Source organism: Podarcis gaigeae (genome assembly GCF_964106915.1).
Source record: "Podarcis gaigeae genome assembly, chromosome: 17".
Classification (NCBI taxonomy): Eukaryota; Metazoa; Chordata; class Lepidosauria; order Squamata; family Lacertidae; genus Podarcis; species Podarcis gaigeae.
In genome coordinates, this window is record NC_139694.1 from 4,461,688 (window position 1) to 4,482,856 (window position 21,169).

Below are 21,169 nucleotides of genomic sequence, written 5' to 3' on the forward strand. Positions count from 1 at the left end.
CTGGGTTTGGACAGAAATCAATCTGGAGACTTCAGGTAGGGTAGGGTTGCCACTTGTCCTGTATAATACAGGGTTGTCCCTTATTTCAGTGCAAAATGCTACATCCTGTATTGATACTGTTTTGTCCTCTCTCTCTCTCTCTCTCTCTCTCTCTCTCTCTCCCAAGTTTGGAATGCTCTCCAGATTCATGAGTTTGAAAAGGTGTGTGAAAGGTCATGTATTTAAGCTCTGGGTAGCCAAGCACAGACAGATTTACAAATTCATGTCTCTGCATGTGACAAATTCCAGAGGGTCCAACCCGTTAGACTGCAATAGATTGTAATGGATTGCTTTTGAAGCACAAAACTGATTTTTTTTTGCCCCCCACTGCCCCGTATTTTGCCAGAACAAAGGTGGCACCCCTAGATATATATAGTTGTCTTTATTTAGATATCTATATTTGAGATCGCTGGAGGAAAGTTCCAGTGCATCTTAAGTTTCTAATTTAGCAGGCCATGTGCTTCAGAGGAGACAGAGGGCTGGACATGGAAAAGGTGCTGCTGCTTTGGCTATTTAGGCTCATCGGTTGGGATGCTTTCTTGGATTAAGTCAAAGCAATGTGTGTTTGATAACAGCTGATGGTCCAGTGTGGGGATTACTAGTGAAGTTGTTTACATAATGGATTATCCATCTTTAAGCATCTTACTCAGGTCCAGGAGACAAAGAGCCAATTAGTGCCTTTCCAAACACCTTATTTAAAGGCAGCCAGCACAGTGCTATCCATAGTCAGGCCCCTTCAGAGCAACAAGAACAAATTGCTTGGAATAAGTTCAAGAAGACTCAGCAATCCATCAGGTAGGTCTTTCAATAGCTGTAGAAGATGCAATTTTGTGTCGTTTTATTCCTGATTCGTTGAGGTGTCTTCTTATTCCATCTACCATGTGGCAGCTGCCTTGCCTGTTAACGCTCAAGGCAAGGAGATGGACACACTTAGCAGACTACTGCAGGCAGATCACCTTGTAGGATTAGGGAAACTTCCTGTGCGGAACAGATGGAAAATACACAGCCAGGCCTTGTCAGAGACCAGCTGGATGAGGGGGAGTGTTGGGAGCCGCCAGCCCAAGAGCCCTCCAAGAAGGGCTCTGACTGCTGGATGAAGAAGACTTCTGGGGGGCTGCCTCCCAAGACAACCCCCTCCCAGGAGGACACCTTAGTGCCTGGAGCCTGGTGGTGGGACATTGAAGAGCAGTAAGCCGAAGGGATGAGCTGGGAGCTGATAGAAGCAGGAGATTTGAGTGATCAAGGGTGTTCAGGAGAAGGAGGGCCCTCCAGGAAAGATTAGAAGCTGAGAGTCACAGTGTTTGTGCAGACAGTCCCAGTCCTGCTGGATTTTCTCCCCCTCTGGCTCCCCACTCAAGGAGGGTCCTGCACATTGCTGAGCAATGCACCAGACAAGCCCAGATGTGGAGCCAACCCCCTTGGCACAGCCTTCATTTGCTTGGGAGGGATCCAGAGTGAGAGGCTAGAGGGGGGAGAGCATGCCTAGAACTCAGTTTCGTTAAAACGAAGCAGGGACATTAATAATAATGATAACGTTATTATTTATACCCTGCCCATCTGGCTGGATTCCCCCATCCGACTCGATTTCTATATAAGTCCCCACCTGCGGACTGAAACAGCACAGTCTAGATGCAGGTTGACCACCTTAGCAAGAACTAGATCTCAGTAACAACTTGCTGACCAGCAGAGAGGACGTACATCAAGGCAATAAACCTATGGTCCATTTAACTCAATGGAGCTTTCTTTGGAGTAAACATGCATGAAACTTGGCTTCAAGGGTTTCAGAAATGTCAAGTTTCAAGGAAAGTAACTGGAAAGCATACTTAAATCAACAAAGCGAAGGGAGCATGAGAGACATTTGCAGCAGAATATTTGCAATCTATAAATGATGTGTAAGGTGATAAAGTAAACAGACATTACTTGTGAGACAGTTATCCAGTTGCTTGATACATCTCTGCTGAATAAATGCAGATGAGTCAGTCTCTATAATTTAGCTTCTCTCGTTGTAGATGGCAGCGATTTGTGTTGTTATCCCCTTAGTTTTTTGGACTTCTGAGATCCCTGAAGTTCCCCTGAGCTTGCTTATACTTCTCTGTTAGGAAAGGATGGTGCCATTTTGGCACTTTGGAAAATGAATTTGCTATTGGCATAAGACCTTACTGCAGATAGAACTCACAGTGTGCCAGTGTGCTTAGTTAAATGAATTTCCTAGGATTTGGATGTCTCCAATTCCACCCTTGAACCCACCGCCAATAGTGGCAGACCTTGGGATCTCAAATTTCAGTGACCCCTGTGTGACACCAAAATTTGGTGCCTCCCTGAGCAAGTTTCTAACCAGTGCTAAACAAACTGTGTTGCTCCACAGAATGAAATACGCTCAGTACACATTCCTGGTGACGATCATCTCCATTATCGATTACTCTTCGGCGCAGCCTTCATGTGCAGTGGAATCTTTCTCTGTGAAGGAAGACTTTGACCCCAAGAGGGTAACTATGAATACTTTCTAACATAAAGGGTGTCAGTGAGCTCGTGTAATGCAGTTCATTTGCAAAGGTGTTGTTGCAAGCCACCCCAATCTCCAAGCGGGGAAAGATTCCCACGGTTCATCATTCTTTTTGGAAATGAGGCACTGTGGAGACTGTGGTGTCTTTATGATATATGGTTTATTTACACATATATACAACTTGAGCCCACGGTGGAGGGGTTCGCTGTATCAACACCCCATAAGGGTCTTGTTTCTCTCATATTCGCAACCTTGGATCCAGACAAACATCAAACATCGTGCTTTGCCTCTCTGGCTTTCCAGCTGGCTGCTTTTGCTTCCAGCTTCTAGCTCACATGCAGCCAAATTTCAACTCAAAACTTTTGCTTTATTCCTCCTCACTATCTGAGAGTTGAGGTTGGGGCCCCACCCATATGCTGTGCTGTCTTGCACAGAGCCTCTTCCTTCGATCTCTTTCCACCTCACCAGGAGGCTAGTCTGTCTATTTCCTGGAATTTGAAGGTTTGATTAGCTTTTAACACTTGCTGGATCCAGGGATAGAAGAGTCTGGTGCTTAGTTTAACGTGCGCACAGCAAACTCACAACAGTATAAATGAGATGGGAATGACAATTAAGTTTCTGAAACGTCCTTTCCAATTTGCTATCTGTCCTTGAGTGTTTCTCAATTTTTGGGCTTTGGTCTCTGCTTCCAATCCAAACATGCTTCCCTCAGCTTGTCATGTTAGGGTTAGTACACATGCCACTGGCATGCAAAGGCACTGGAGCTGTTTCAATGTCATTGGTGGTAACATATGCAGAAAGGTGACCACACAGGCAGGGCCAGTGATGTCTCCCACCTGCAGCCTCAAGTGGTGCAGATCCTGCTGATAAACTGAGCCTTGGTCTTCAGATGTTGCCACATTAATTACTTGGAAGGGCTCCAAATTTAGGCTTTATCCATGAACCAATGCTTAATTGTTTGAAATTTGGATTTGGATTATAGAGGTCTGCTTGCTTTGAACTTTCAGGCAATGCCTTGTAAGTCAGCTTCAATTAATACTCTAGCCTGGTGCCATGTGGTCACTGTCCTTCCTGGTAACTTTCAATGTCCTTTGCATTTTAGTATGCAGGTAAATGGTATGCGCTGGCCAAGAAAGACCCAGAAGGCCTGTTTCTACAAGATAACATCTCAGCTGAATATACCATTGAGGAGGACGGCACTATGATTGCATCTTCCAAAGGCAGAGTGAAGCTTTTCGGGTAAGTCACAGGGTGACCTCAAGTAGGCTTCCTTGTATTCCTGGTCACCTGCTCCTATGACATCGTATTCTGTTCCTGTGATCAAGATGGGAAGTGTTGTAGCAACTACTAGGTTGTAGGGCTGAGCCCCGAAGTGGGGGGAAGGTGTATTTGCAAAATAATCCCCACCCCCCACAAAATGTAAGCTCCAATTCCAGTAGTTGTTGGGTATGGGGGGACTGCAAAACAGGGCAAAAATGTTCATCCATTCATAGATAGTGCAAGAAACACTGTCCTTCCTCTGGTTAGACTGGAGATGTTATCATATACCCAAATCTGACTTGCTACATAATCAGAAAGTCTGTAAGGTCAATGCTTCATAATCTTGCTTTGATTTTGCCGCACGATGGCCCAAATGAAGATTCCACCTAAACACCAAACTACAAGAAAGAAGATTCCACCTAAACATTAGGAAGAACTTCCTGACAGTAAGAGCTGTTTGACAGTGGAATTTGCTGCCAAGGAGTGTGGTGGAGTCTCCTTCTTTGGAGGTCTTTAAGCAGAGGCTTGACAACCATATATCAGGAGTGCTCTGATGGTGTTTCCTGCTTGGCAGGGGGTTGGACTCGATGGCCCTGGTGGTCTCTTCCAACTCTATGATTCTATGAAAAGTCATTATGTGGTCTACATGATTCTCGAATGGCCACATTGCAGGATGTGGGCCTCTCAAGGGAAGGATTTAAGTCCTTACACGGCCAACGAAAGATCGGCTTCTGAAAAGTCACACAGTGAGGGGAGACAGGAAGAGATACACTAGACCAGAGATATGGTCAAAAGCATTTTGGTGATGGGGTAAATTGGATTCAGATTATTAGAGAGGCAAAAGGTGGTTACGCAAGGCAGGGGTGGAGGAATCTGTGGTCTTCTAGATGTTGGACTCCCAACTCCGATCAGCCCTAGTCAACATGGTCAAGGGTTAAGGGTACTGAAAGTTGAAGTTGAACAACATCTGGATATCCATAGATTTCCCCATCTCTGTTGTAAGAGTAGACCAAGCAAGTAGGATTGGAATGCGCATGGAGGAAAGTAGGATACAGGAATGGTGGGCAGGAAGAGGCCTGTAGGGTTAGGATAGCAATGCAGAATCAGATGAGAGCTGAGCAGGATACTGGTCTGGGTGTCATGTTCAGAAGCAGATGAATCCTATTTCAATACTGGCAATGAGACAGCGTGCACCACCACTCTCCTTTTCAAAAATTAGTTTTTATTAAAGATTGTCTTGTGTAAAAAACAGACAGACGAACAAGAAAGAAAAGTACATATAGCGTCTCCACTTTCAATTCATAGAGTCTTTTTCACACCACCACTCTTGAGGGCAGCAAAGTAGCTTTGCAGGCACACACAGCTCTGGCCTCCAACAAAGGGGAGCAGCTGACAGACCTGATTTGGCTCCCACAACCTCTCTAGGATCTGCTGCCTGAGGCAGCTGCCTCACTCTGCCTAAAGTTAGAGCTGGCTCCGATTAACGAGACTTCCTCTTCCTGTCTTCCTGTTTCAGGTTCTGGGTGATCTGCGCTGACATGGCCGCCCAATACTCGGTGCCTGACCCCACCACTCCAGCAAAAATGTTCATGAATTATCAAGGCCTGGCAAGCTATTTGTCAAGCGGAGGTGAGCAAGATATCCCTTGTTGCTCGTGGGTGAGAATGTGGAGAAAAGGGGGATGTCAAAGAGTTGTGCCTCATTCTGTATCCCAAATGAGGCAGGTGTATGTCTTGTGGCCCCTTTTGACGTGATCTTAGCAGTGTGGAAGCCCTTCCTTCACCGCTTAGATTTCTTTCTTTATTGAAATATGTCTCACCTTAATATAAAATATTCAGAGTGGCTTGTAATAAGAACAAAACGAACAGTTATGGGGGGGGGGAATCAAGAACACAATTAAAACACACATTAAGAATAGAGCTCTGCAATGGGGCTATGTGGATCTCCCTTCCAGATCTTGGGTACTCCAGCTAGAAAAGCCCTGCACTTCAGGTCACCTGGAAGGAGCCCACAATATACCTTTCAAACTCACCAGAGCAAAGAGGATATGTTGCCTCAGCTCTCTCTTTCTTATACTGTATTGTATCCCACTTTTTAAATTTATACTGGGAGGAATTCAACATTGCAGCAAGTTGACTGTTCCATCAACACAAGCAATTTGGCTTGCCAGACAGAATACCTGCCCCCCTCTTCTCCTACCACAATGCTGTTTGTTCCAGGGGTTATCTCAACACCCTCTACAAGATCCAATTTGCTGACAGGACTCATTAATTGTATCCCACCTCTCAGATTGATATCCCACCTTTTGACTATAGTCAGTGCTATTTTTCTAGAAAAAGAGGTGCCAGAACTCACCATGAACACCTCCCTTGTTCTCTTACAATGGCAATGGAGCCCACCTGAGAGGTGCCGGAACTGAGTTCTGGTGAGTTCCAGCTGAAAAAAAGCCCTGGCTATAGTCCTCAAAGAAGCTTTTGCTTTGTAAATTCCCAATGAGCAGACGCACTAAGAAACACACTCTTAAAATAGGAAGAAATTCAACCAGCTCTGCTCAAGTGTCTGGTCTGTACCTTATTTTCTCTTCTGGGAGCTAACGTTCCCTTCTTCTCCACCTCCCAAGTGTTAGCGAAGACTCGTAGAGCGATTGTAGCCAGAGATAAAACCAAAGGAGAACTCTGATCCACTGATTCTCCTTTCCTACAGAGTTTAACCTCAAATCTTTGTAGCTTTCTCCATCTGCCAGGAGGAAGCCGTAACAGTTCTGAACTGGCAGGGCTGCTACTTACGCAGTAGCAAAGAACATGCAGCCAAGCTTGGATAGTCAACATCAGTATTGCACACAGATGCCCGCTTTCATTCTTCCATCACTCAGGGTTGGGGTGGAAGGGAATTATGTCTGAAGCCAGCCCTGGCTGCAGAACACTTTGGTATGGCTTCAGGTGACAACATACCACTGTTTTGGTTTCAGGTGACAACTACTGGGTGATTGACACAGACTACGACAACTATGCCATCACCTATGCCTGCCGCAGTCTGAAAGAGGATGGCTCCTGCGATGACGGCTACTCCCTGATTTTCTCTCGCAACCCCCGTGGTCTCCCCCCAGCCATTCAGCGCATTGTGCGCCAGAAGCAGGAAGAAATCTGCATGTCTGGCCAGTTCCAGCCTGTGCTACAGTCAGGTATGTTTAAAACCCACACACACAATTTTGCTCCTTTCTTGAACGAGGGAAGGTTCAAGGTTGCTTGGGTTGTTCTGTACCATCTGTGAAACAGTCATGTGGACAGCCAACCTACAAGAATATCTGGTCATGCAACCAGATAACCTCTTGGCTGATCTACAAAAAAGCTCATGGGTGTTGTCTCTGGCAGGACAACAATTCTCCAGCCACTCTGGGCTGCCTTCAGATGTCCTCTAAAACTTGCGTAGTTCTATATCTCCTTAACATCTGAGTAAGGAAGAACTGGGCTAAACTGTGGTGCTTTGGACACCATTGAACTGCATCTCCCATCATCTTTGACCACTGACCATGTAGGCAGGGACTGATAGGTGTTGGAGCCCAGTAAAAGTGGAGGACCACAGGTTAGACACGTCTGCTGTAAGGCATATAAAAAAGAGGGAATTCTTTTGTGAAGACTGCCTTGGGCACCAGTATGTTCTGGCACCAGTATGTGCCAGCAGTATGTTTCTGTGGCAAGGCCTGCTCAGTGTTTTGCATCGCCAACAAAGAGGAAATGAATCACAAAGGCACAAATCTGCATTGAATTGGCGTCAACTTCTTTATATATTGAAATAATTACTATAATTTAAATAGACATGCATCTCATCATAACATGGTAGGCAAGGACCCGTGTACTTGCTGAGTGTGCTGTCCAGAGGCTCAGTTGATGGGTCACTTCCAGTCCCCTCCTCCCTTCTCGGGGTTTTTCAAACCTTTAACTCGGACTAGGACTGCCCCTCTGTCCAGTAGGACACATGGCTACCTCAGGAGTTTTGGGGGCAGCATCTAGGCTGCAACACTAGCCTGCCTGAGTGGTCAGTCAAGTGACCCCAAAGGCCAGCCCTTCTGCACAAAGGCCTTCTAAAGCTCTTGCTGCTTGCACCTCAGTTTTTCTCCAGTGCATGGTCTGTATAGCTTGTCCTGGAACTTCTCCACTTTGAGTTTGATCCATAGCTGGGAGGTGGCAGTTTTGAAACCAGAATTTCAATTCAGTCTTTGCTACGTAGTGATGAGAGGCTTCAAAGCAAAATCTCAGAGACAAGCTCTAAACTTAAACATAGTATTTTTACACATGTAGAAGTTGAGAAGCCAGACCAGCTTCAAGATTAAGGGGACCTCTAGGCAAGTGTTCTCCCACTCGCTTCCACTTGCCGCTTGCAGCAGGAAAAGAGTTATTAGGGAAAAGTTACGCACTCCCTCCCTTCACTTACAATTGTTCTCTCTCAAAGCAGCTTTGCTTGGATGTTTGGTGTGTGTTGAAAGCATGTGTTCCACCATTGCACTTGTGTGTATATGTGTGAGTGGTTTCTGCATGGAGGTTTCTGAGGCAGTTAATAAACAAAACAACTGGAGCTCAACCATACATTGAAATATGTAACAATGCAAAATGTTCTAGTTTGCATCGTGTTTATGGCAATGCAACATCTAATGTGTGCTGTTCTTGCTTGTCTCCACAGGGGCCTGTTAAATTGACACTCCTTCAGAGTTGGAGCAGAGGCCTGATCTCTGCGTCTTGAAGTCGTCCATGTAGTGTTTGGATTAGAGCTTTTCCTCAAACACATCTAAGTGTTGGCTTGTTGTTTTTATTTTACGGCACTTGGGTGCCACACACCTCGCTTGTCTGAACTCAAAAGAACTGTGTTAATGTTTGTCAATAAATGTTTTTAAGTAATCTTTTAAACTGCTTCCTCACGCTATGTTCACATGGGCAAATGTGTGGGGTTGGAGACATTTGTGGGCAATTCAGGAATGTTGTGGCTTTCGTCTTTGTCACACACAACCCCACACAAAGAAACAAAAGTCCTATGTCATGGCACCATGCAGCACCAGGTAATTTCAAGTTTCAGCTGCCAGTTTTGTGTGTAAAGTGGTCCAGGTCAATGGGATCCACTTACCACATAAGTAGTAAGTGCCAAAGCTGTTCTCATGTTGGGGGAGCAGGAGGAGCAAAGTAACAAATGAAGCGAGAGCTAAAGTAATGTTTGAGGCCTAAAAGAGTGCGTCTGTCAGACAGAGAGAGCCAGAGACCATTGGTCAAGAGAGGGCAGGGGAATAAAGTATAGTGCAATCCTGTGCAGACTTACTCAGATGTAAGCCTTTCTGAACATAAGACAGCCACATCCATTCATGTGCACTTGTTGTTGTTGTTTAGTCATTTAGTCGTGTCCGACTCTTCGTGACCCCATGGACCAGAGCACGCCAGGCACTCCTGTCTTCCACTGCCTCCCGCAGTTTGGTCAGACTCATGTCTGTAGCTTCGAGAACACTGTCCAACCATCTCGTCCTCTGCCGTCCCCTTCTCCTTGTGCCCTCCATCTTTCCCAACATCAGGGTCTTTTCCAGGGAGTCTTCTCTTCTCATGAGGTGGCCAAAGTACTGGAGCCTTTGCTTCAGGATCTGTCCTTCCAGTGAGCACTCTGGGCTGATTTCCTTCAGAATGGAGAGGTTTGATCTTCTTGCAGTCCATGGGACTCTCAAGAGTCTCCTCCAGCACCAGAATTCAAAAGCATCCATTCTTCGGCGATCAGCCTTCTTTATAGTCCAGCTCTCACTTCCATACATCACTACTGGGAAAACCATAGCTTTTACTATAGGGACCTTTGTTGGCAAGGTGATGTCATGTGCACACATTTACACAAATAATGACTTGGTCATGGTCCTCATCCTCCCCTCCAATAATAAAATACATTCTGTATGCAGAAATACTGCAGCTCTCCTGCCTCAGTCACGTACTAGGCCTAGTATTTGTAAGGATCCTGAGCACTAACTAGTAGTATGAGAGACTGTGTAAAGACTGGAGGCAGTGTGTGTGTGTGTGTGTGTGTGTGTGCGCGCGTCCTTCATTTTTTTCAGCTGATCCTGAGAATGAGAGCAGACACTCCTGGGAGGCAAATTATTGGCCCTGGCTCTTACGTTTCAGAGGTGGCTCCAAGAGCTGGACCAAACTGTTTCAGTCTACCAAACACAATGAGATTGAAAGCCCTCCTTTTATTTAGTTTTTTAAGCTCAAAAACAAGTCATCAACTTTTGGGGGGCTGGGCATTGGGTACTTTGAATTTTGAAAAAGTGCTGTGGATACCAGTTACAAAAAGGCTGCCGCATCTAAAAGACCACAAAATGGCACAGGTACGCTGCCCCATCAATGTGGGGGGAGCACCTATATCAGCAACTGTCGTGGACACACTCCCTTGTCAAAGAGATGCAATGTATTATTTACTTAAATCTAGTGGAAAGTGCCCAGCGTTGCTCAAGAATGCTAAGAAACTAAAACAATTCATTTTTTTTTTTTTTAATAAATTTTTATTAGGAGTTTTTACAAAATAAAGTACAAAGATAAACAACCTTTCTTTTATCTCAACAGAGTTTTCATGACTTCTTTGGACTTCCTCACATCTCCCGCTGCCATTTTCATCATCATAAATTTTTCCCAGCAATTTATCATCTAGTTTGCAAATTTTATAACCACTTATTTAAATATAATCCTCTGTAAATTAATTTCTCTTAATCTCACTTTACATCCCATTTCGATCCGATTTTGTGGTGGCCAATTATTTATGATCAAACATCCTACTTAACTTTCCACCAAATCACAATATTTTTGTAAATAAGTCTTAAATTTCCTCCAATCTTCTTCAACCCTCTCTTCTCCCAGGTCTCGAATTCTGCCAGTCATCTCAGCCAGTTGCATATAGTCCATCAGCTGCATCTGCCATTCTTCCAGAGTGGGTAAATCTTGAGTTTTCCACTTCTTGGCAATAAGTATCCTTGCTGCTGCTGTTGCGTACAAAAAGAATGTTCGATCCTTCTTTGGCACCATCTGGCCGACAATGCCCAGGAGGAAGGCCTCTGGTTTCTTAAGGAAGGTATACTTAAATACCTTTTTCAGCTCATTATATATCATTTCCCAGAAGACCTTCACCCTGGGACAAGTCCACCAGAGGTGAAAGAATGTTCCTTCATTTTCCTTACATTTCCAACATTTGTTGTCTGGCACATGGCATATTTTGGCTAGTTTAACTGGGGTCATGTACCACCTATATATCATTTTCATTACATTTTCCTTCAGAGCATTACATGCCGTGAAGTTCATCCCCGTGGTCCACAACCTTTCCCAATCCTCAAACATAATATTATGCCCAATATCCTGTGCCCACTTTATCATGGCCGACTTAACCATTTCATCTTGTGTATTCCATTTCAACAGCAAGTTATACATTCTTGAAAGTACTTTAGTCTTAGGTTCTAACAATTCTGTTTCCAACTTCGATTTCTCCACCTGGAATCCTAGCTTTTTATCCTTTTTAAAAATTTCTTGAATCTGAGCGTAATGTAACCAGTCTCGCACTTTGTCTTTCATTTTTTCCAAACTCTGCAATTTCCAATTGTTGCCCTCTTTCTCTATTATTTCCCAATATTTCGGCCATTTGGCCTCCATATTGGGTCTTTTTCGGGCCTTAGCCTCCAGAGGTGATAGCCATCTTGGAGTTTTATTTTCCAATAGGTCTTTGTATTTTGTCCAGACATTAAACACTGCTTTCCTGACAATATGGTTCTTAAAGGCCTTATTGATCTTAACTTTGTCATACCATAAGTATGCATGCCAACCAAATGCATTGTTAAAACCTTCTAAATCTAACACATCAGTGTCCTCTAGAAGTAGCCAGTCTTTTAGCCAGCAGAAAGCTGCGGCTTCGTAGTACAACCTTAAGTCTGGCAGGGCAAAGCCCCCTCTTTCTTTCGCATCAGTTAATATCTTAAACTTAATTCTGGGCTTTTTGCCCTGCCAGACAAATTTAGAAATATCTCTCTGCCACTTCCTGAAGCACTCCGTCTTATCCACAATTTGCAATGTTTGAAACAAAAACAACATCTTAGGCAATACATTCATCTTAATAGCAGCAATTCGGCCTAACAAAGAAAGCTTCAATTTTGACCAACTGTCCAAGTCTCTCTTAATTTCAGACCAACATTTTTCATAATTATCCTTAAATAGACTCAGATTTTTTGCTGTTATGTTTACCCCTAGGTACTTTACTTTTTTAACCACAGTTAGTTCTGTTTCTCTCTGAAACCGTTCTGACTCTGCATCTGTCAAGTTTTTTCCCAACACCTTAGTTTTCTGTTTGTTTAGTTTAAAGCCCGCTACCTGACCAAAATCCTGAATCAATTGTAACACTCTTTTTGTACTAGATTCTGGCTCTTGCAATGTCAAAACAAGGTCATCTGCAAAAGCTTTAAGTTTATATTGTTTCACTCCGATCTGAATCCCTTGCACCAACCGGTCCCCTCTAATCAAGTTCAAGAGCACCTCCAGGACAGAAATAAACAGCAAGGGGGAAATCGGGCAGCCTTGTCGTGTCCCTTTTTCAATCTTAAACTCTTCTGTAACCACATTGTTGACTATCAGTTTTGCCTTTTGTTCTGAATAAATCGCGTCAATCCCATTTTCAAAACCCCGCCCCACTCCCATTTCTTTTAAATTCCCCTTCATAAATTTCCAAGAAATGTTATCGAAGGCCTTCTCCGCGTCTATAAAAATTAGAACTGCTTTAGTGTTAATATTTGTTTGCAAAAGTTCCAAAATGTCAATAATGTTCCTTGTATTAGCAAATAAATGTCTTCCTGGGAGAAAGCCTGCCTGGTCTTTATGAATTATCTCATTTAAAACTCTTTTGAGTCTTCCTGCCAAAACGTCAGCAAATATTTTGTAATCCACATTTAAAAGGGAAATGGGACGGTAGTTCTTAAGTTGTGTCTTTTCAGTTTCTGATTTTGGTATCAATGTGATGAAAGCTTCCTTCCACGATTCAGGCGCCTTCTTTCCCTCCATAATTTCATTGCTGACCTCCATCAGTGGTTGAATCAAATAGTCACTTAATGTCTTATAGTACTTGGAGGTCAAGCCATCTGGCCCTGGAGACTTGCCCAACTTCATATTCTGAATGGCCTGTTCTATCTCTAGTCGTGTTATTTTACTATTCAGGAGTGATCTATTTTCTTGTGATAGTTTTTTAAGTCCATTTTTCTCCAAAAATTTTGCAATCTCTTCCTCCTTTTGTGGCCCTTGAGTGTATAATTTCTTAAAATATTTCTGGAAACATTTTCTAATTTCCACCGGGTTCTGAATATTCCTTCCTTCTATTTCCAAATTTGTTACTATGTTCAGCTTTTGTCTCTTCTTCAACTGCCAAGCCAGCAGTTTCCCACATTTATTAGCCGATTCAAATGTTTTTTGTTTCATTGATTTAATCTTCCATTCTATTTCCTGATTTATCAGTTTGGAATATTGTGCCTGATGAAGTTTAATTTCTCTCAAAATCGGCTGTGACTTCGGGTTTACTCTTAGTTTCTTCTCTAACTCTTTAATTTTCCCCAAAATCTTGTCCTTTTTCTCATTTTGTAGTCTTTTCTTTATGGCGTTCTGTTGTATCAAGAACCCTCTCATCACAGCTTTGCTTGCGTCCCAGATTGTTCTTTTTTCCACAGCAGTGTTCAAATTTATCTCAAAATAGTCCTTTATTGTTTTTTCGGCCTTCTTGATAATCTCCTGATCTCTAAACAAGTTGTCATTCATCTTCCATCTAAAGGAGCCGGTTGGTAATAATGTCATGTCCATTTTCAACGCGTTATGATCGGAGCAGGTCTTTGGGCAGATTTCCACTTTCTTCACCTTAGGAGCCAGACCTCTAGAAATCCATATTTGGTCAATTCTTGTCCAAGTCAGTTGGGCTTCAGAGAAAAATGTTCCTTCTTTCCCTAAGGGGTTCTTTGTCCTCCATATATCAATCCAGTCCATGTTGTCTGTCATTTCAAAAAAGGTCTTTGGTAGTCTGCCTTCTTTAGTAACCTTTTGGCTTTGTGACCTATCCATGTTTGTAGAAACGATCCCATTCATATCTCCCATCATAATGATGTTATCATAGTCCAGATAATCCAGCATAATCTCATGCAACTTCTTGTAGAATTCTGATTTCCCTTCATTTGGAGCGTAGATTCCTAATATCAAAATTTTCTCTCCTTGGTGCTGTATTTCAATTGCCAAAATTCTTCCATGTTCATCTTTAAATAAAAATTTTGGTGAGAGGCTCTCCTTTGCATATATCACCACTCCTCTCTTCTTAACTAAGTCCGAAGATATAAATTCTTGGCCTAACCTTTTATTTACCAATATTTTTCTGTGGAGCCTAGTCACATGTGTTTCTTGTAAACAAGTAATGTCTAGTTGCTCCTTTTTTAATATGTGAAAGATTTTCTTCCTTTTTTCCGGACTGTTACAGCCATTTATATTCCAACTTAAAAGTTGCAGAGACATCCTGGATAGATCTGTTTAGTTTCCTTGGGATGGTGTTTTGTTCTGTGGGTCTTCAGGGTTCTGAGGTACAGGCACCTGTGGTGGTTCAGACCCTGAGGGTAGTTCAAGTCCTTTATGAAGGTCCTCTCCGTAGGCAGTCAAAAACTTATCCCTATCTTCCAAAGTTCTAATTTTAATCTTCTTCCCTCTAAAGGTAAAAGATAGTCCTTGGGGAAAGTCCCACCTAAAGATGATTGAGTTACTTCTCAGCAGTTTTACTAAGTCCAAATATTCAGATCTAAGATCCAACAGCTGTTTAGGAATGTCCTTAAAAATCTCAATTCTTTTGTCCGAAATGTTCAAGGAGCTTCCGTAGTGCAGGCCCAAAATCTTGTCCCTTTCCTCCTTTGATCTCAACGTAATCAAACAGTCTCTGGGCCTTTCTCTCTTTGTAAGTCTTCCAAGTCTGAAGGCTGACACAATTTTAAAGTCTTCCTCCTCTAGACCCCAGAACTTGGAGAATTCTTTGGTCAGAAACTCAGCTAGATTACCTTCTTCCACTTCTGGTATCGATCTTATCCTTAAATTAATCTCCCTGTTCCGAAGTTCCAACATGGAGAGATAGGTCTGGTGTTCCCCAACCTGCTTACTGAGCGGCCTTACTTCTTTTTCCAACTCTCCCACTCTTTGGCTGGTCTCTTCGGCCAGTTTCTGATTTTCACCTGCAGCCTCCTTCAGTTGTCCGATTGCTTGTGCATTCTGTGCAACTTGCCCAGATAATTTGTTTAAAGTTTCTGTATTAAGGTCAATTTTCGCAGTTTGTTGATCAACTTTCCTCTCCAAAGACTCCAATTTCTCAAGAATTCTCTCTAATACAGAACCAGATCCTCCTGAGGCCATCTCTTCTAGTTGTAAATCCTCAGTTTCTTCCTCCCCTGCCTGTGACAGGGAGGTAACTTTTTCCTCCGAGGGCAAAGTGGGCACAGATGATCTGCGTGCTTGTGAGGCTGCAGTTACGGTTGTCAGAGTTGTTTGTCTGGTTCTTAATCCCTTTCTTTTTGCGCCACTCATTCCAAAGTTATCTAGCAGTCAAGGTCAAGCTGAGTTATTCCCATGGGAAAGCTACGGCCCAGGTGGTAGCAATCAAACAGAGGGCCGGGAAATAGAAAGTAAAACAATGTTTTTGTTGTAAATCCTCAATCCTCTAGGGGGAGCATAAAATGTCCTAGGAAGAAGAGTCCATTCCACATACGAAATCTGAACCAATACTTAGGGATCTTCACAAAAGTAGTTTTAGCAGAGTTGGTTTTAAGTTTGCCACAATATTTCAAGTTGTGCTTACTGGAGTTCCAAAATGCAAGAACGTAACCATTCTGAACTCCCTCAGACTGTCTCAAAGTTTAAATAGAATGTATCCAAATTTGCAGTCTGACAGTTCTACTGCTCAGGCAGTTCTGACACCTGGGCTTCTTAAACAGAATTGTAATCCACAAAGAAAGGAGTATATAAGTCCTAATAAAAGTCCAAAAATCAATTGCTTACAGTCTTTAAAGGGAAAAGTAATTTCTGCGGGTGCTCAATCTGAGCTGTCAAAAGTTCTCTCTATGCCTCCACTCCTCCTGCTCTTTGCTTTAAAAGTCAATGGCTGCGGAGGACGGACTTCCTTTTCCTCGTCTCTCCGCTTTCAGCTTATTTTCAATATTTTTAGTCCCGAAATTTAATAAGGTCCTCAATTACTCACGGGTTGTTGCGTTTTAGAATCTTGTGTTGAAGGAAGAAAGGTCGGCGCTCACCGGCAACGGCAGCGCGGCTTCGCTCCGCTGAATGCGCATAGACCCACAGCGCCGCTACCCCCTCTGCGATCCGGAGCCCCTTACGGGGTTCCCTCAACGTTTCGGGGGTAGCTCCTGGCGCCCGCCGGGTCCCGAGACCGCAGGCTTCCGCTGCCTGCGGTTTTCCAGAATGGGTCTCCGCTTCGCCGTAGCGGACGACCCTTTTCCAGCGTAGCTTCCCTCTCCCGGTTAGGAAAGGGCAGCCATTACCGTTCGCGCCGCCTTTGCTTCAGGATCTGTCCTTCCAGTGAGCACTCTGGGCTGATTTCCTTCAGAATGGAGAGGTTTGATCTTCTTGCAGTCCATGGGACTCTCAAGAGTCTCCTCCAGCACCAGAATTCAAAAGCATCCATTCTTCGGCGATCAGCCTTCTTTATAGTCCAGCTCTCACTTCCATACATCACTACTGGGAAAACCATAGCTTTTACTATAGGGACCTTTGTTGGCAAGGTGATGTCATGTGCACACATTTACACAAATAATGACTTGGTCATGGTCCTCATCCTCCCCTCCAATAATAAAATACATTCTGTATGCAGAAATACTGCAGCTCTCCTGCCTCAGTCACGTACTAGGCCTAGTATTTGTAAGGATCCTGAGCACTAACTAGTAGTATGAGAGACTGTGTAAAGACTGGAGGCAGTGTGTGTGTGTGTGTGTGTGTGTGTGTGTGTGTGTGCGCGCGTCCTTCATTTTTTTCAGCTGATCCTGAGAATGAGAGCAGACACTCCTGGGAGGCAAATTATTGGCCCTGGCTCTTACGTTTCAGAGGTGGCTCCAAGAGCTGGACCAAACTGTTTCAGTCTACCAAACACAATGAGATTGAAAGCCCTCCTTTTATTTAGTTTTTTAAGCTCAAAAACAAGTCATCAACTTTTGGGGGGCTGGGCATTGGGTACTTTGAATTTTGAAAAAGTGCTGTGGATACCAGTTACAAAAAGGCTGCCGCATCTAAAAGACCACAAAATGGCACAGGTACGCTGCCCCATCAATGTGGGGGGAGCACCTATATCAGCAACTGTCGTGGACACACTCCCTTGTCAAAGAGATGCAATGTATTATTTACTTAAATCTAGTGGAAAGTGCCCAGCGTTGCTCAAGAATGCTAAGAAACTAAAACAATTCAGTGCAGTTTTGAAAGTTTCATTCCATCATCCAGATTCAAAATGGTGCCCAAATTGTATGCAAGCGTAGAGAAAAAAACCTGCTCCCTGATCTTAGGATCCGTCATGCAAAATTTGGTTATGCTATGTTAGGCATCCAATCGCCCACAGAACAAACAAAGAGACAAAGAACCTTCCGAAATATAGAGCAGATCTTTATTCAAATGAGAGATTCCAAAAACTGCATGTAGCATCCAAGCTCAACATGAGTACCTTTAATCAACTTTTTGTTTTGCGCAAGCATAGAAAATACAAACCTACTTCTAAAACCAAATTCTTAAAAAGATTGGTACTTGCTATCTTCCCACTCCTGAGCACATTTCCCAGAATGCTGTGGGGGGCCAGTTCACTGTCCCTCAGAACTTGTGGTGGACCGGACGGTGCACACACCTTCCCTACTTCTCTCAGAGACAGAGCGGCTGAGATACCTCCACTCACCGCGTTCAGATGGAGCAGGCTGGGCTGGGCTGGGCTGGGCTGGGGAGGGGAGGGGGCACCCCACTGGTGCTGGGTCTCGGCCATGTTGCCAATGTGCCACCGCCAGGCAGCACAGAAGAGTCTTCCTCCTCTTCCTCCTCGCAGGCTCTCTGCTCCCGCTTCTTCCTGCCCCTTCGTTTCTCCTCCTCTTCGGAGCAAGACGTCAACAAGGCGCGCTGCCCTGTGCCTCGCCCCGATTGGAGCAGCAAGCCTTGGGAAGGGTCACCATTGACCGCCAGTTTGCGTTAAACCGGCCAATGGAGGGGAGGCCTGAGGTTGCTTAGGCTTCGGATTGGCCAGCATCGTGGAAGTCTGAGCAACCTTGGAGCATGCTGGGAGATGTAGTTGGGGGAGTCGCACAAAAATGGCGCCCAAAAAAAATTTGGGGGGGGGGAATGGAACCATTCACGGGCTGGATCCAGAGGGCAATTGGGCCAGATCCGGCCTGCAGACCATAGTTTGCTGACCCCTGTTCCAGCCCATTCATTATTATTTTTTTCTAATCCATTTGACTCTCGAAATTAGTTACTGTAGGGGCTTGAACAAGTGCTTACATCAGCAGCTGGCGTCCCTTGGATTGTGGGGAGAGGTAGTTCTGTTGCCTGCCTTAGGGTGCTACTTTATTTTTCAAAATTATCTCTTGAAAATGAAACTTTTGGTGCTCTGGAGTGGCTTCCAGTCGCTCTTCTCATTTCTCCTCTGACGTCCTGGAAGTCGAGTTGTTCTGGGCATTGTGAGGGGGAATTTCTTAAAGAGTATGAAGAACCACTGCTTTAAGGAGCCTGACAAAGTGCAAGCCTAATTCTGTAAGTTCTGGCTTGTCTTGAGGTGTTCTTGGCCTTTCTTAAGATGCTTCATTGTAGTACACCGGGGGAGAAAACGGCCCCGCTCTGCCCCAGTAATCCACAGCTCGCACTTTGTAAAACCCTGAGACTGTTGTTTCTGTAGAGAAAGTCCAACACAAATAGTTAGTTGAACATCTTGGTTATACTGAGAAAGACTGGGAGGGAAACTACATTGACAAAACGCCTATATTTTGGTGTGTGTTTTTAAAGTAGATGCTTATCTCTGCAGCCAAATGTTCAGATAAGCCAAGTATCAACTATTTGTACTTTGTGGCAATAACTGAAGACCTTTTTTGTTTTGACAAGAATGAAAAAGAACTTTTTAAAAAGCTGTCTGCCTTTAAAATTGCCAGGTCCCTAGACTGAATCTTTGATCCTTCTGTGTACTTTTAACCTTCCTACACAAAGCATCCCCTTATAAACCTGTGTGGAACTTCTCACTATGTACCTTAACTCTTCCCATAAAGTTTTACTCTTCTTGAGCAGAAGAACTTCTACAACCAAAAGCAACCATTTGATGATGATATATTATTATTATTATTATTATTATTATTATTATTATTATTATTATTAATAACAACAACAACAACAGCAATAATAATAATACCCCACCCATCTGGCTGGGTTTCCCCAGCCACTCTGGGCGGCTTCCAGCAAAGTATTAAGATACAATAATTCATCAAATATTAAAAGCTTCCTTCCTTCACACCAGTGGTCTTTGGGAACCTGAATCTATAAACAGTGGCATATGGACTCCATTATCAAGCAAGGAAACATTACAGTTCCTCAAGGTTGCTTCAAAAAACGAAGCTGCCAATTTAAAAAAAAGGTTGTGTGGAAGAATTGAAATGATCTTAATTTGCTTTTGTTCTAAAATTAAAAATAAAGAAAGACACTGGACGTTACCTGGACCGTAGACCAAAGCTGTAAATATACTGTCTTTGACACTGATCTGGCGGAATGTTTTTCCATCCTGTGAGAAAAACACTTCAAATTTTTTCAGGCACCTATGAAGGAAAACCAACAAAGACATCACAGAGACTTGCAAGCTTATTGCTGTTACCCTGCAAGGATTTTTCAGAGGAAAATAAGCAGAAATTAAAGACAACTGTTCCAAACCTATTTACCGTATTTTTCACTCTATAGGATGCACCCAACCATAGGACGCACCTTGTTTTAGAGGGGTAGAACAAGAAAAAAAATATTCTCCCCCTCTCTGCTCAGCGCCCCTTCAGCGAAGCGGCAGGAGAAACGGAGCCCCTTCCATTTCTCCTCCCGCTTGGCTGAAGGGGCGCTGCACAGCTCTCCCTCTCTGCTGAAGCCAGGAGAGTCTTGCTCTCCCGGCTTCAGCAAAAGGAACCCGAAGCCTCCAGAGTGCAGCACAAGTTCCCGCTGCACTCCAAAGGCTTCAGGCGGCTATCCCTGAAGCCTGGAGAGCGAGAGGGGTCAGTGCGCACCGACGCCTCTCACTCTCCAGGCTTCAGCGAAAGCAACACGAAGCCTCCGGAGCGCAGAGGGAGCGCTCCCTCTGCGCTTCGGAGGCTTCGCGTTGCTATCGCTGAAGCCAAGGAGCCTGCATTCGCTTCATAGGACGCACACACATTTCCCCTTAATTTTTGGAGGGGGAAAAGTGCGTCCTATAGAGCGAAAAATACGGTATTCTAAAGCACCTGCCTTGCGCTAGGCCATCAGACTCCAAGCGAGGTGAGCATAAGCAATTCATATGGCCCCAGAGCTCAGCAATATTCAGCCATTGCCCTCTGGATTTTCCAGTCTGATTCCTCACAGTTTGTGAAATGTACAGTTGCTATTTATCTACTGCTTTACACAAAGAATTTGAAAAAGGTGGATTTAAAACCGAGACAGTTCTGCATTCCTTTAGGCGCGAGTTACCTACTTTGAATTCACACAGCTGTCGTCCCACACTATCAAAACTTGTTCCTTTGTGAGACGGATGAGGCGAACACCATTCACCTGACAAGACAGATTAGCTCAGGGTTAGCATGGCATGTATCAAAAGAGTGAGTCTATTTTTATTTATTTTTTACATTATTTTATGTATTTTGTTTTCCACTAAAGCAAGATGTAAGAGACCTTTAAAAAACAGATTGATTTGACCAAATGATGAGGCCACTAAGGATGGCTGATAAACTGGAAACAAAAACAAAACGAAAAGTAAGTAGGCATGTGTCAGAGCTGCCCTAGGTCCCAGCTCACAAAGGACCAACGCCAGTTCTTGTTATATACAAAAGTCTTTATTGTAGTTCAGTTTCGATTTCCAAGCCGCGGCGCGCAGCTCTACGTCTTGAACTCTAGACCGCTGAAGCTCCGTCTGAATCTCCTCCCCCCAGGCACCAGTTTAAGACTCTAGCCCTGCTCCACCTCTTCCTCTGCTCCTTCCTCCTCTGGGTCCGCCTGCCCGCTGGGGTCTTGTCCTTTCTGGACTCTTCTGACGCTGACTCCCCTGAGTCTTCCCCCTGCCTCCGGCGGGCTTTAGGACCTGGTTCCCTATCCGGGTTTTCTGCATGGTTTCTCATGA

General features: G+C 44.1%; 2 protein-coding genes across 3 annotated transcripts in view; one reads left to right on the plus strand and one right to left on the minus strand.

Moving 5' to 3' along the window:
• The first annotated feature begins 744 nt into the window (after positions 1-744).
• On the plus strand, positions 745-8,703 carry LOC310835148 (purpurin). The gene is made up of 6 exons (XM_083719937.1): positions 745-834; positions 2,405-2,525; positions 3,645-3,781; positions 5,319-5,431; positions 6,771-6,983; positions 8,480-8,703. Exons 2-6 carry the CDS (start codon positions 2,406-2,408, stop codon positions 8,488-8,490), a joined length of 594 nt encoding a protein of 197 aa, XP_083576063.1. The 5' UTR covers positions 745-834; position 2,405; the 3' UTR covers positions 8,491-8,703.
• Positions 8,704-17,639: 8,936 nt separating this feature from the next.
• The window catches only part of IDUA (alpha-L-iduronidase), a 63,397-nt gene continuing 59,867 nt past the window's right edge, over positions 17,640-21,169 (minus strand). For both annotated transcript variants that reach the window (XM_083718977.1, XM_083718978.1), the window contains 3 exons: positions 20,528-20,604; positions 19,537-19,637; positions 17,640-18,727 (listed from right to left, as the gene is read on the minus strand). In XM_083718977.1, the coding sequence (XP_083575103.1) occupies positions 18,630-18,727; positions 19,537-19,637; positions 20,528-20,604 (276 nt within the window). In that variant the 3' untranslated portion in view covers positions 17,640-18,629. The remainder of the gene's footprint in view (positions 18,728-19,536; positions 19,638-20,527; positions 20,605-21,169) is intronic.

Excerpts from the sequence above, each read along its gene's own strand:
- LOC310835148 (XM_083719937.1), top strand. The coding sequence starts at position 2,406 with ATGAAATACGCTCAGTACACATTCCTGGTGACGATCATCTCCATTATC. Across the intron at positions 2,526-3,644 it reads AAGACTTTGACCCCAAGAGG|TATGCAGGTAAATGGTATGC; the intron begins GTAACTATGAAT and ends TTTGCATTTTAG. Across the intron at positions 3,782-5,318 it reads GGCAGAGTGAAGCTTTTCGG|GTTCTGGGTGATCTGCGCTG; the intron begins GTAAGTCACAGG and ends TTCCTGTTTCAG.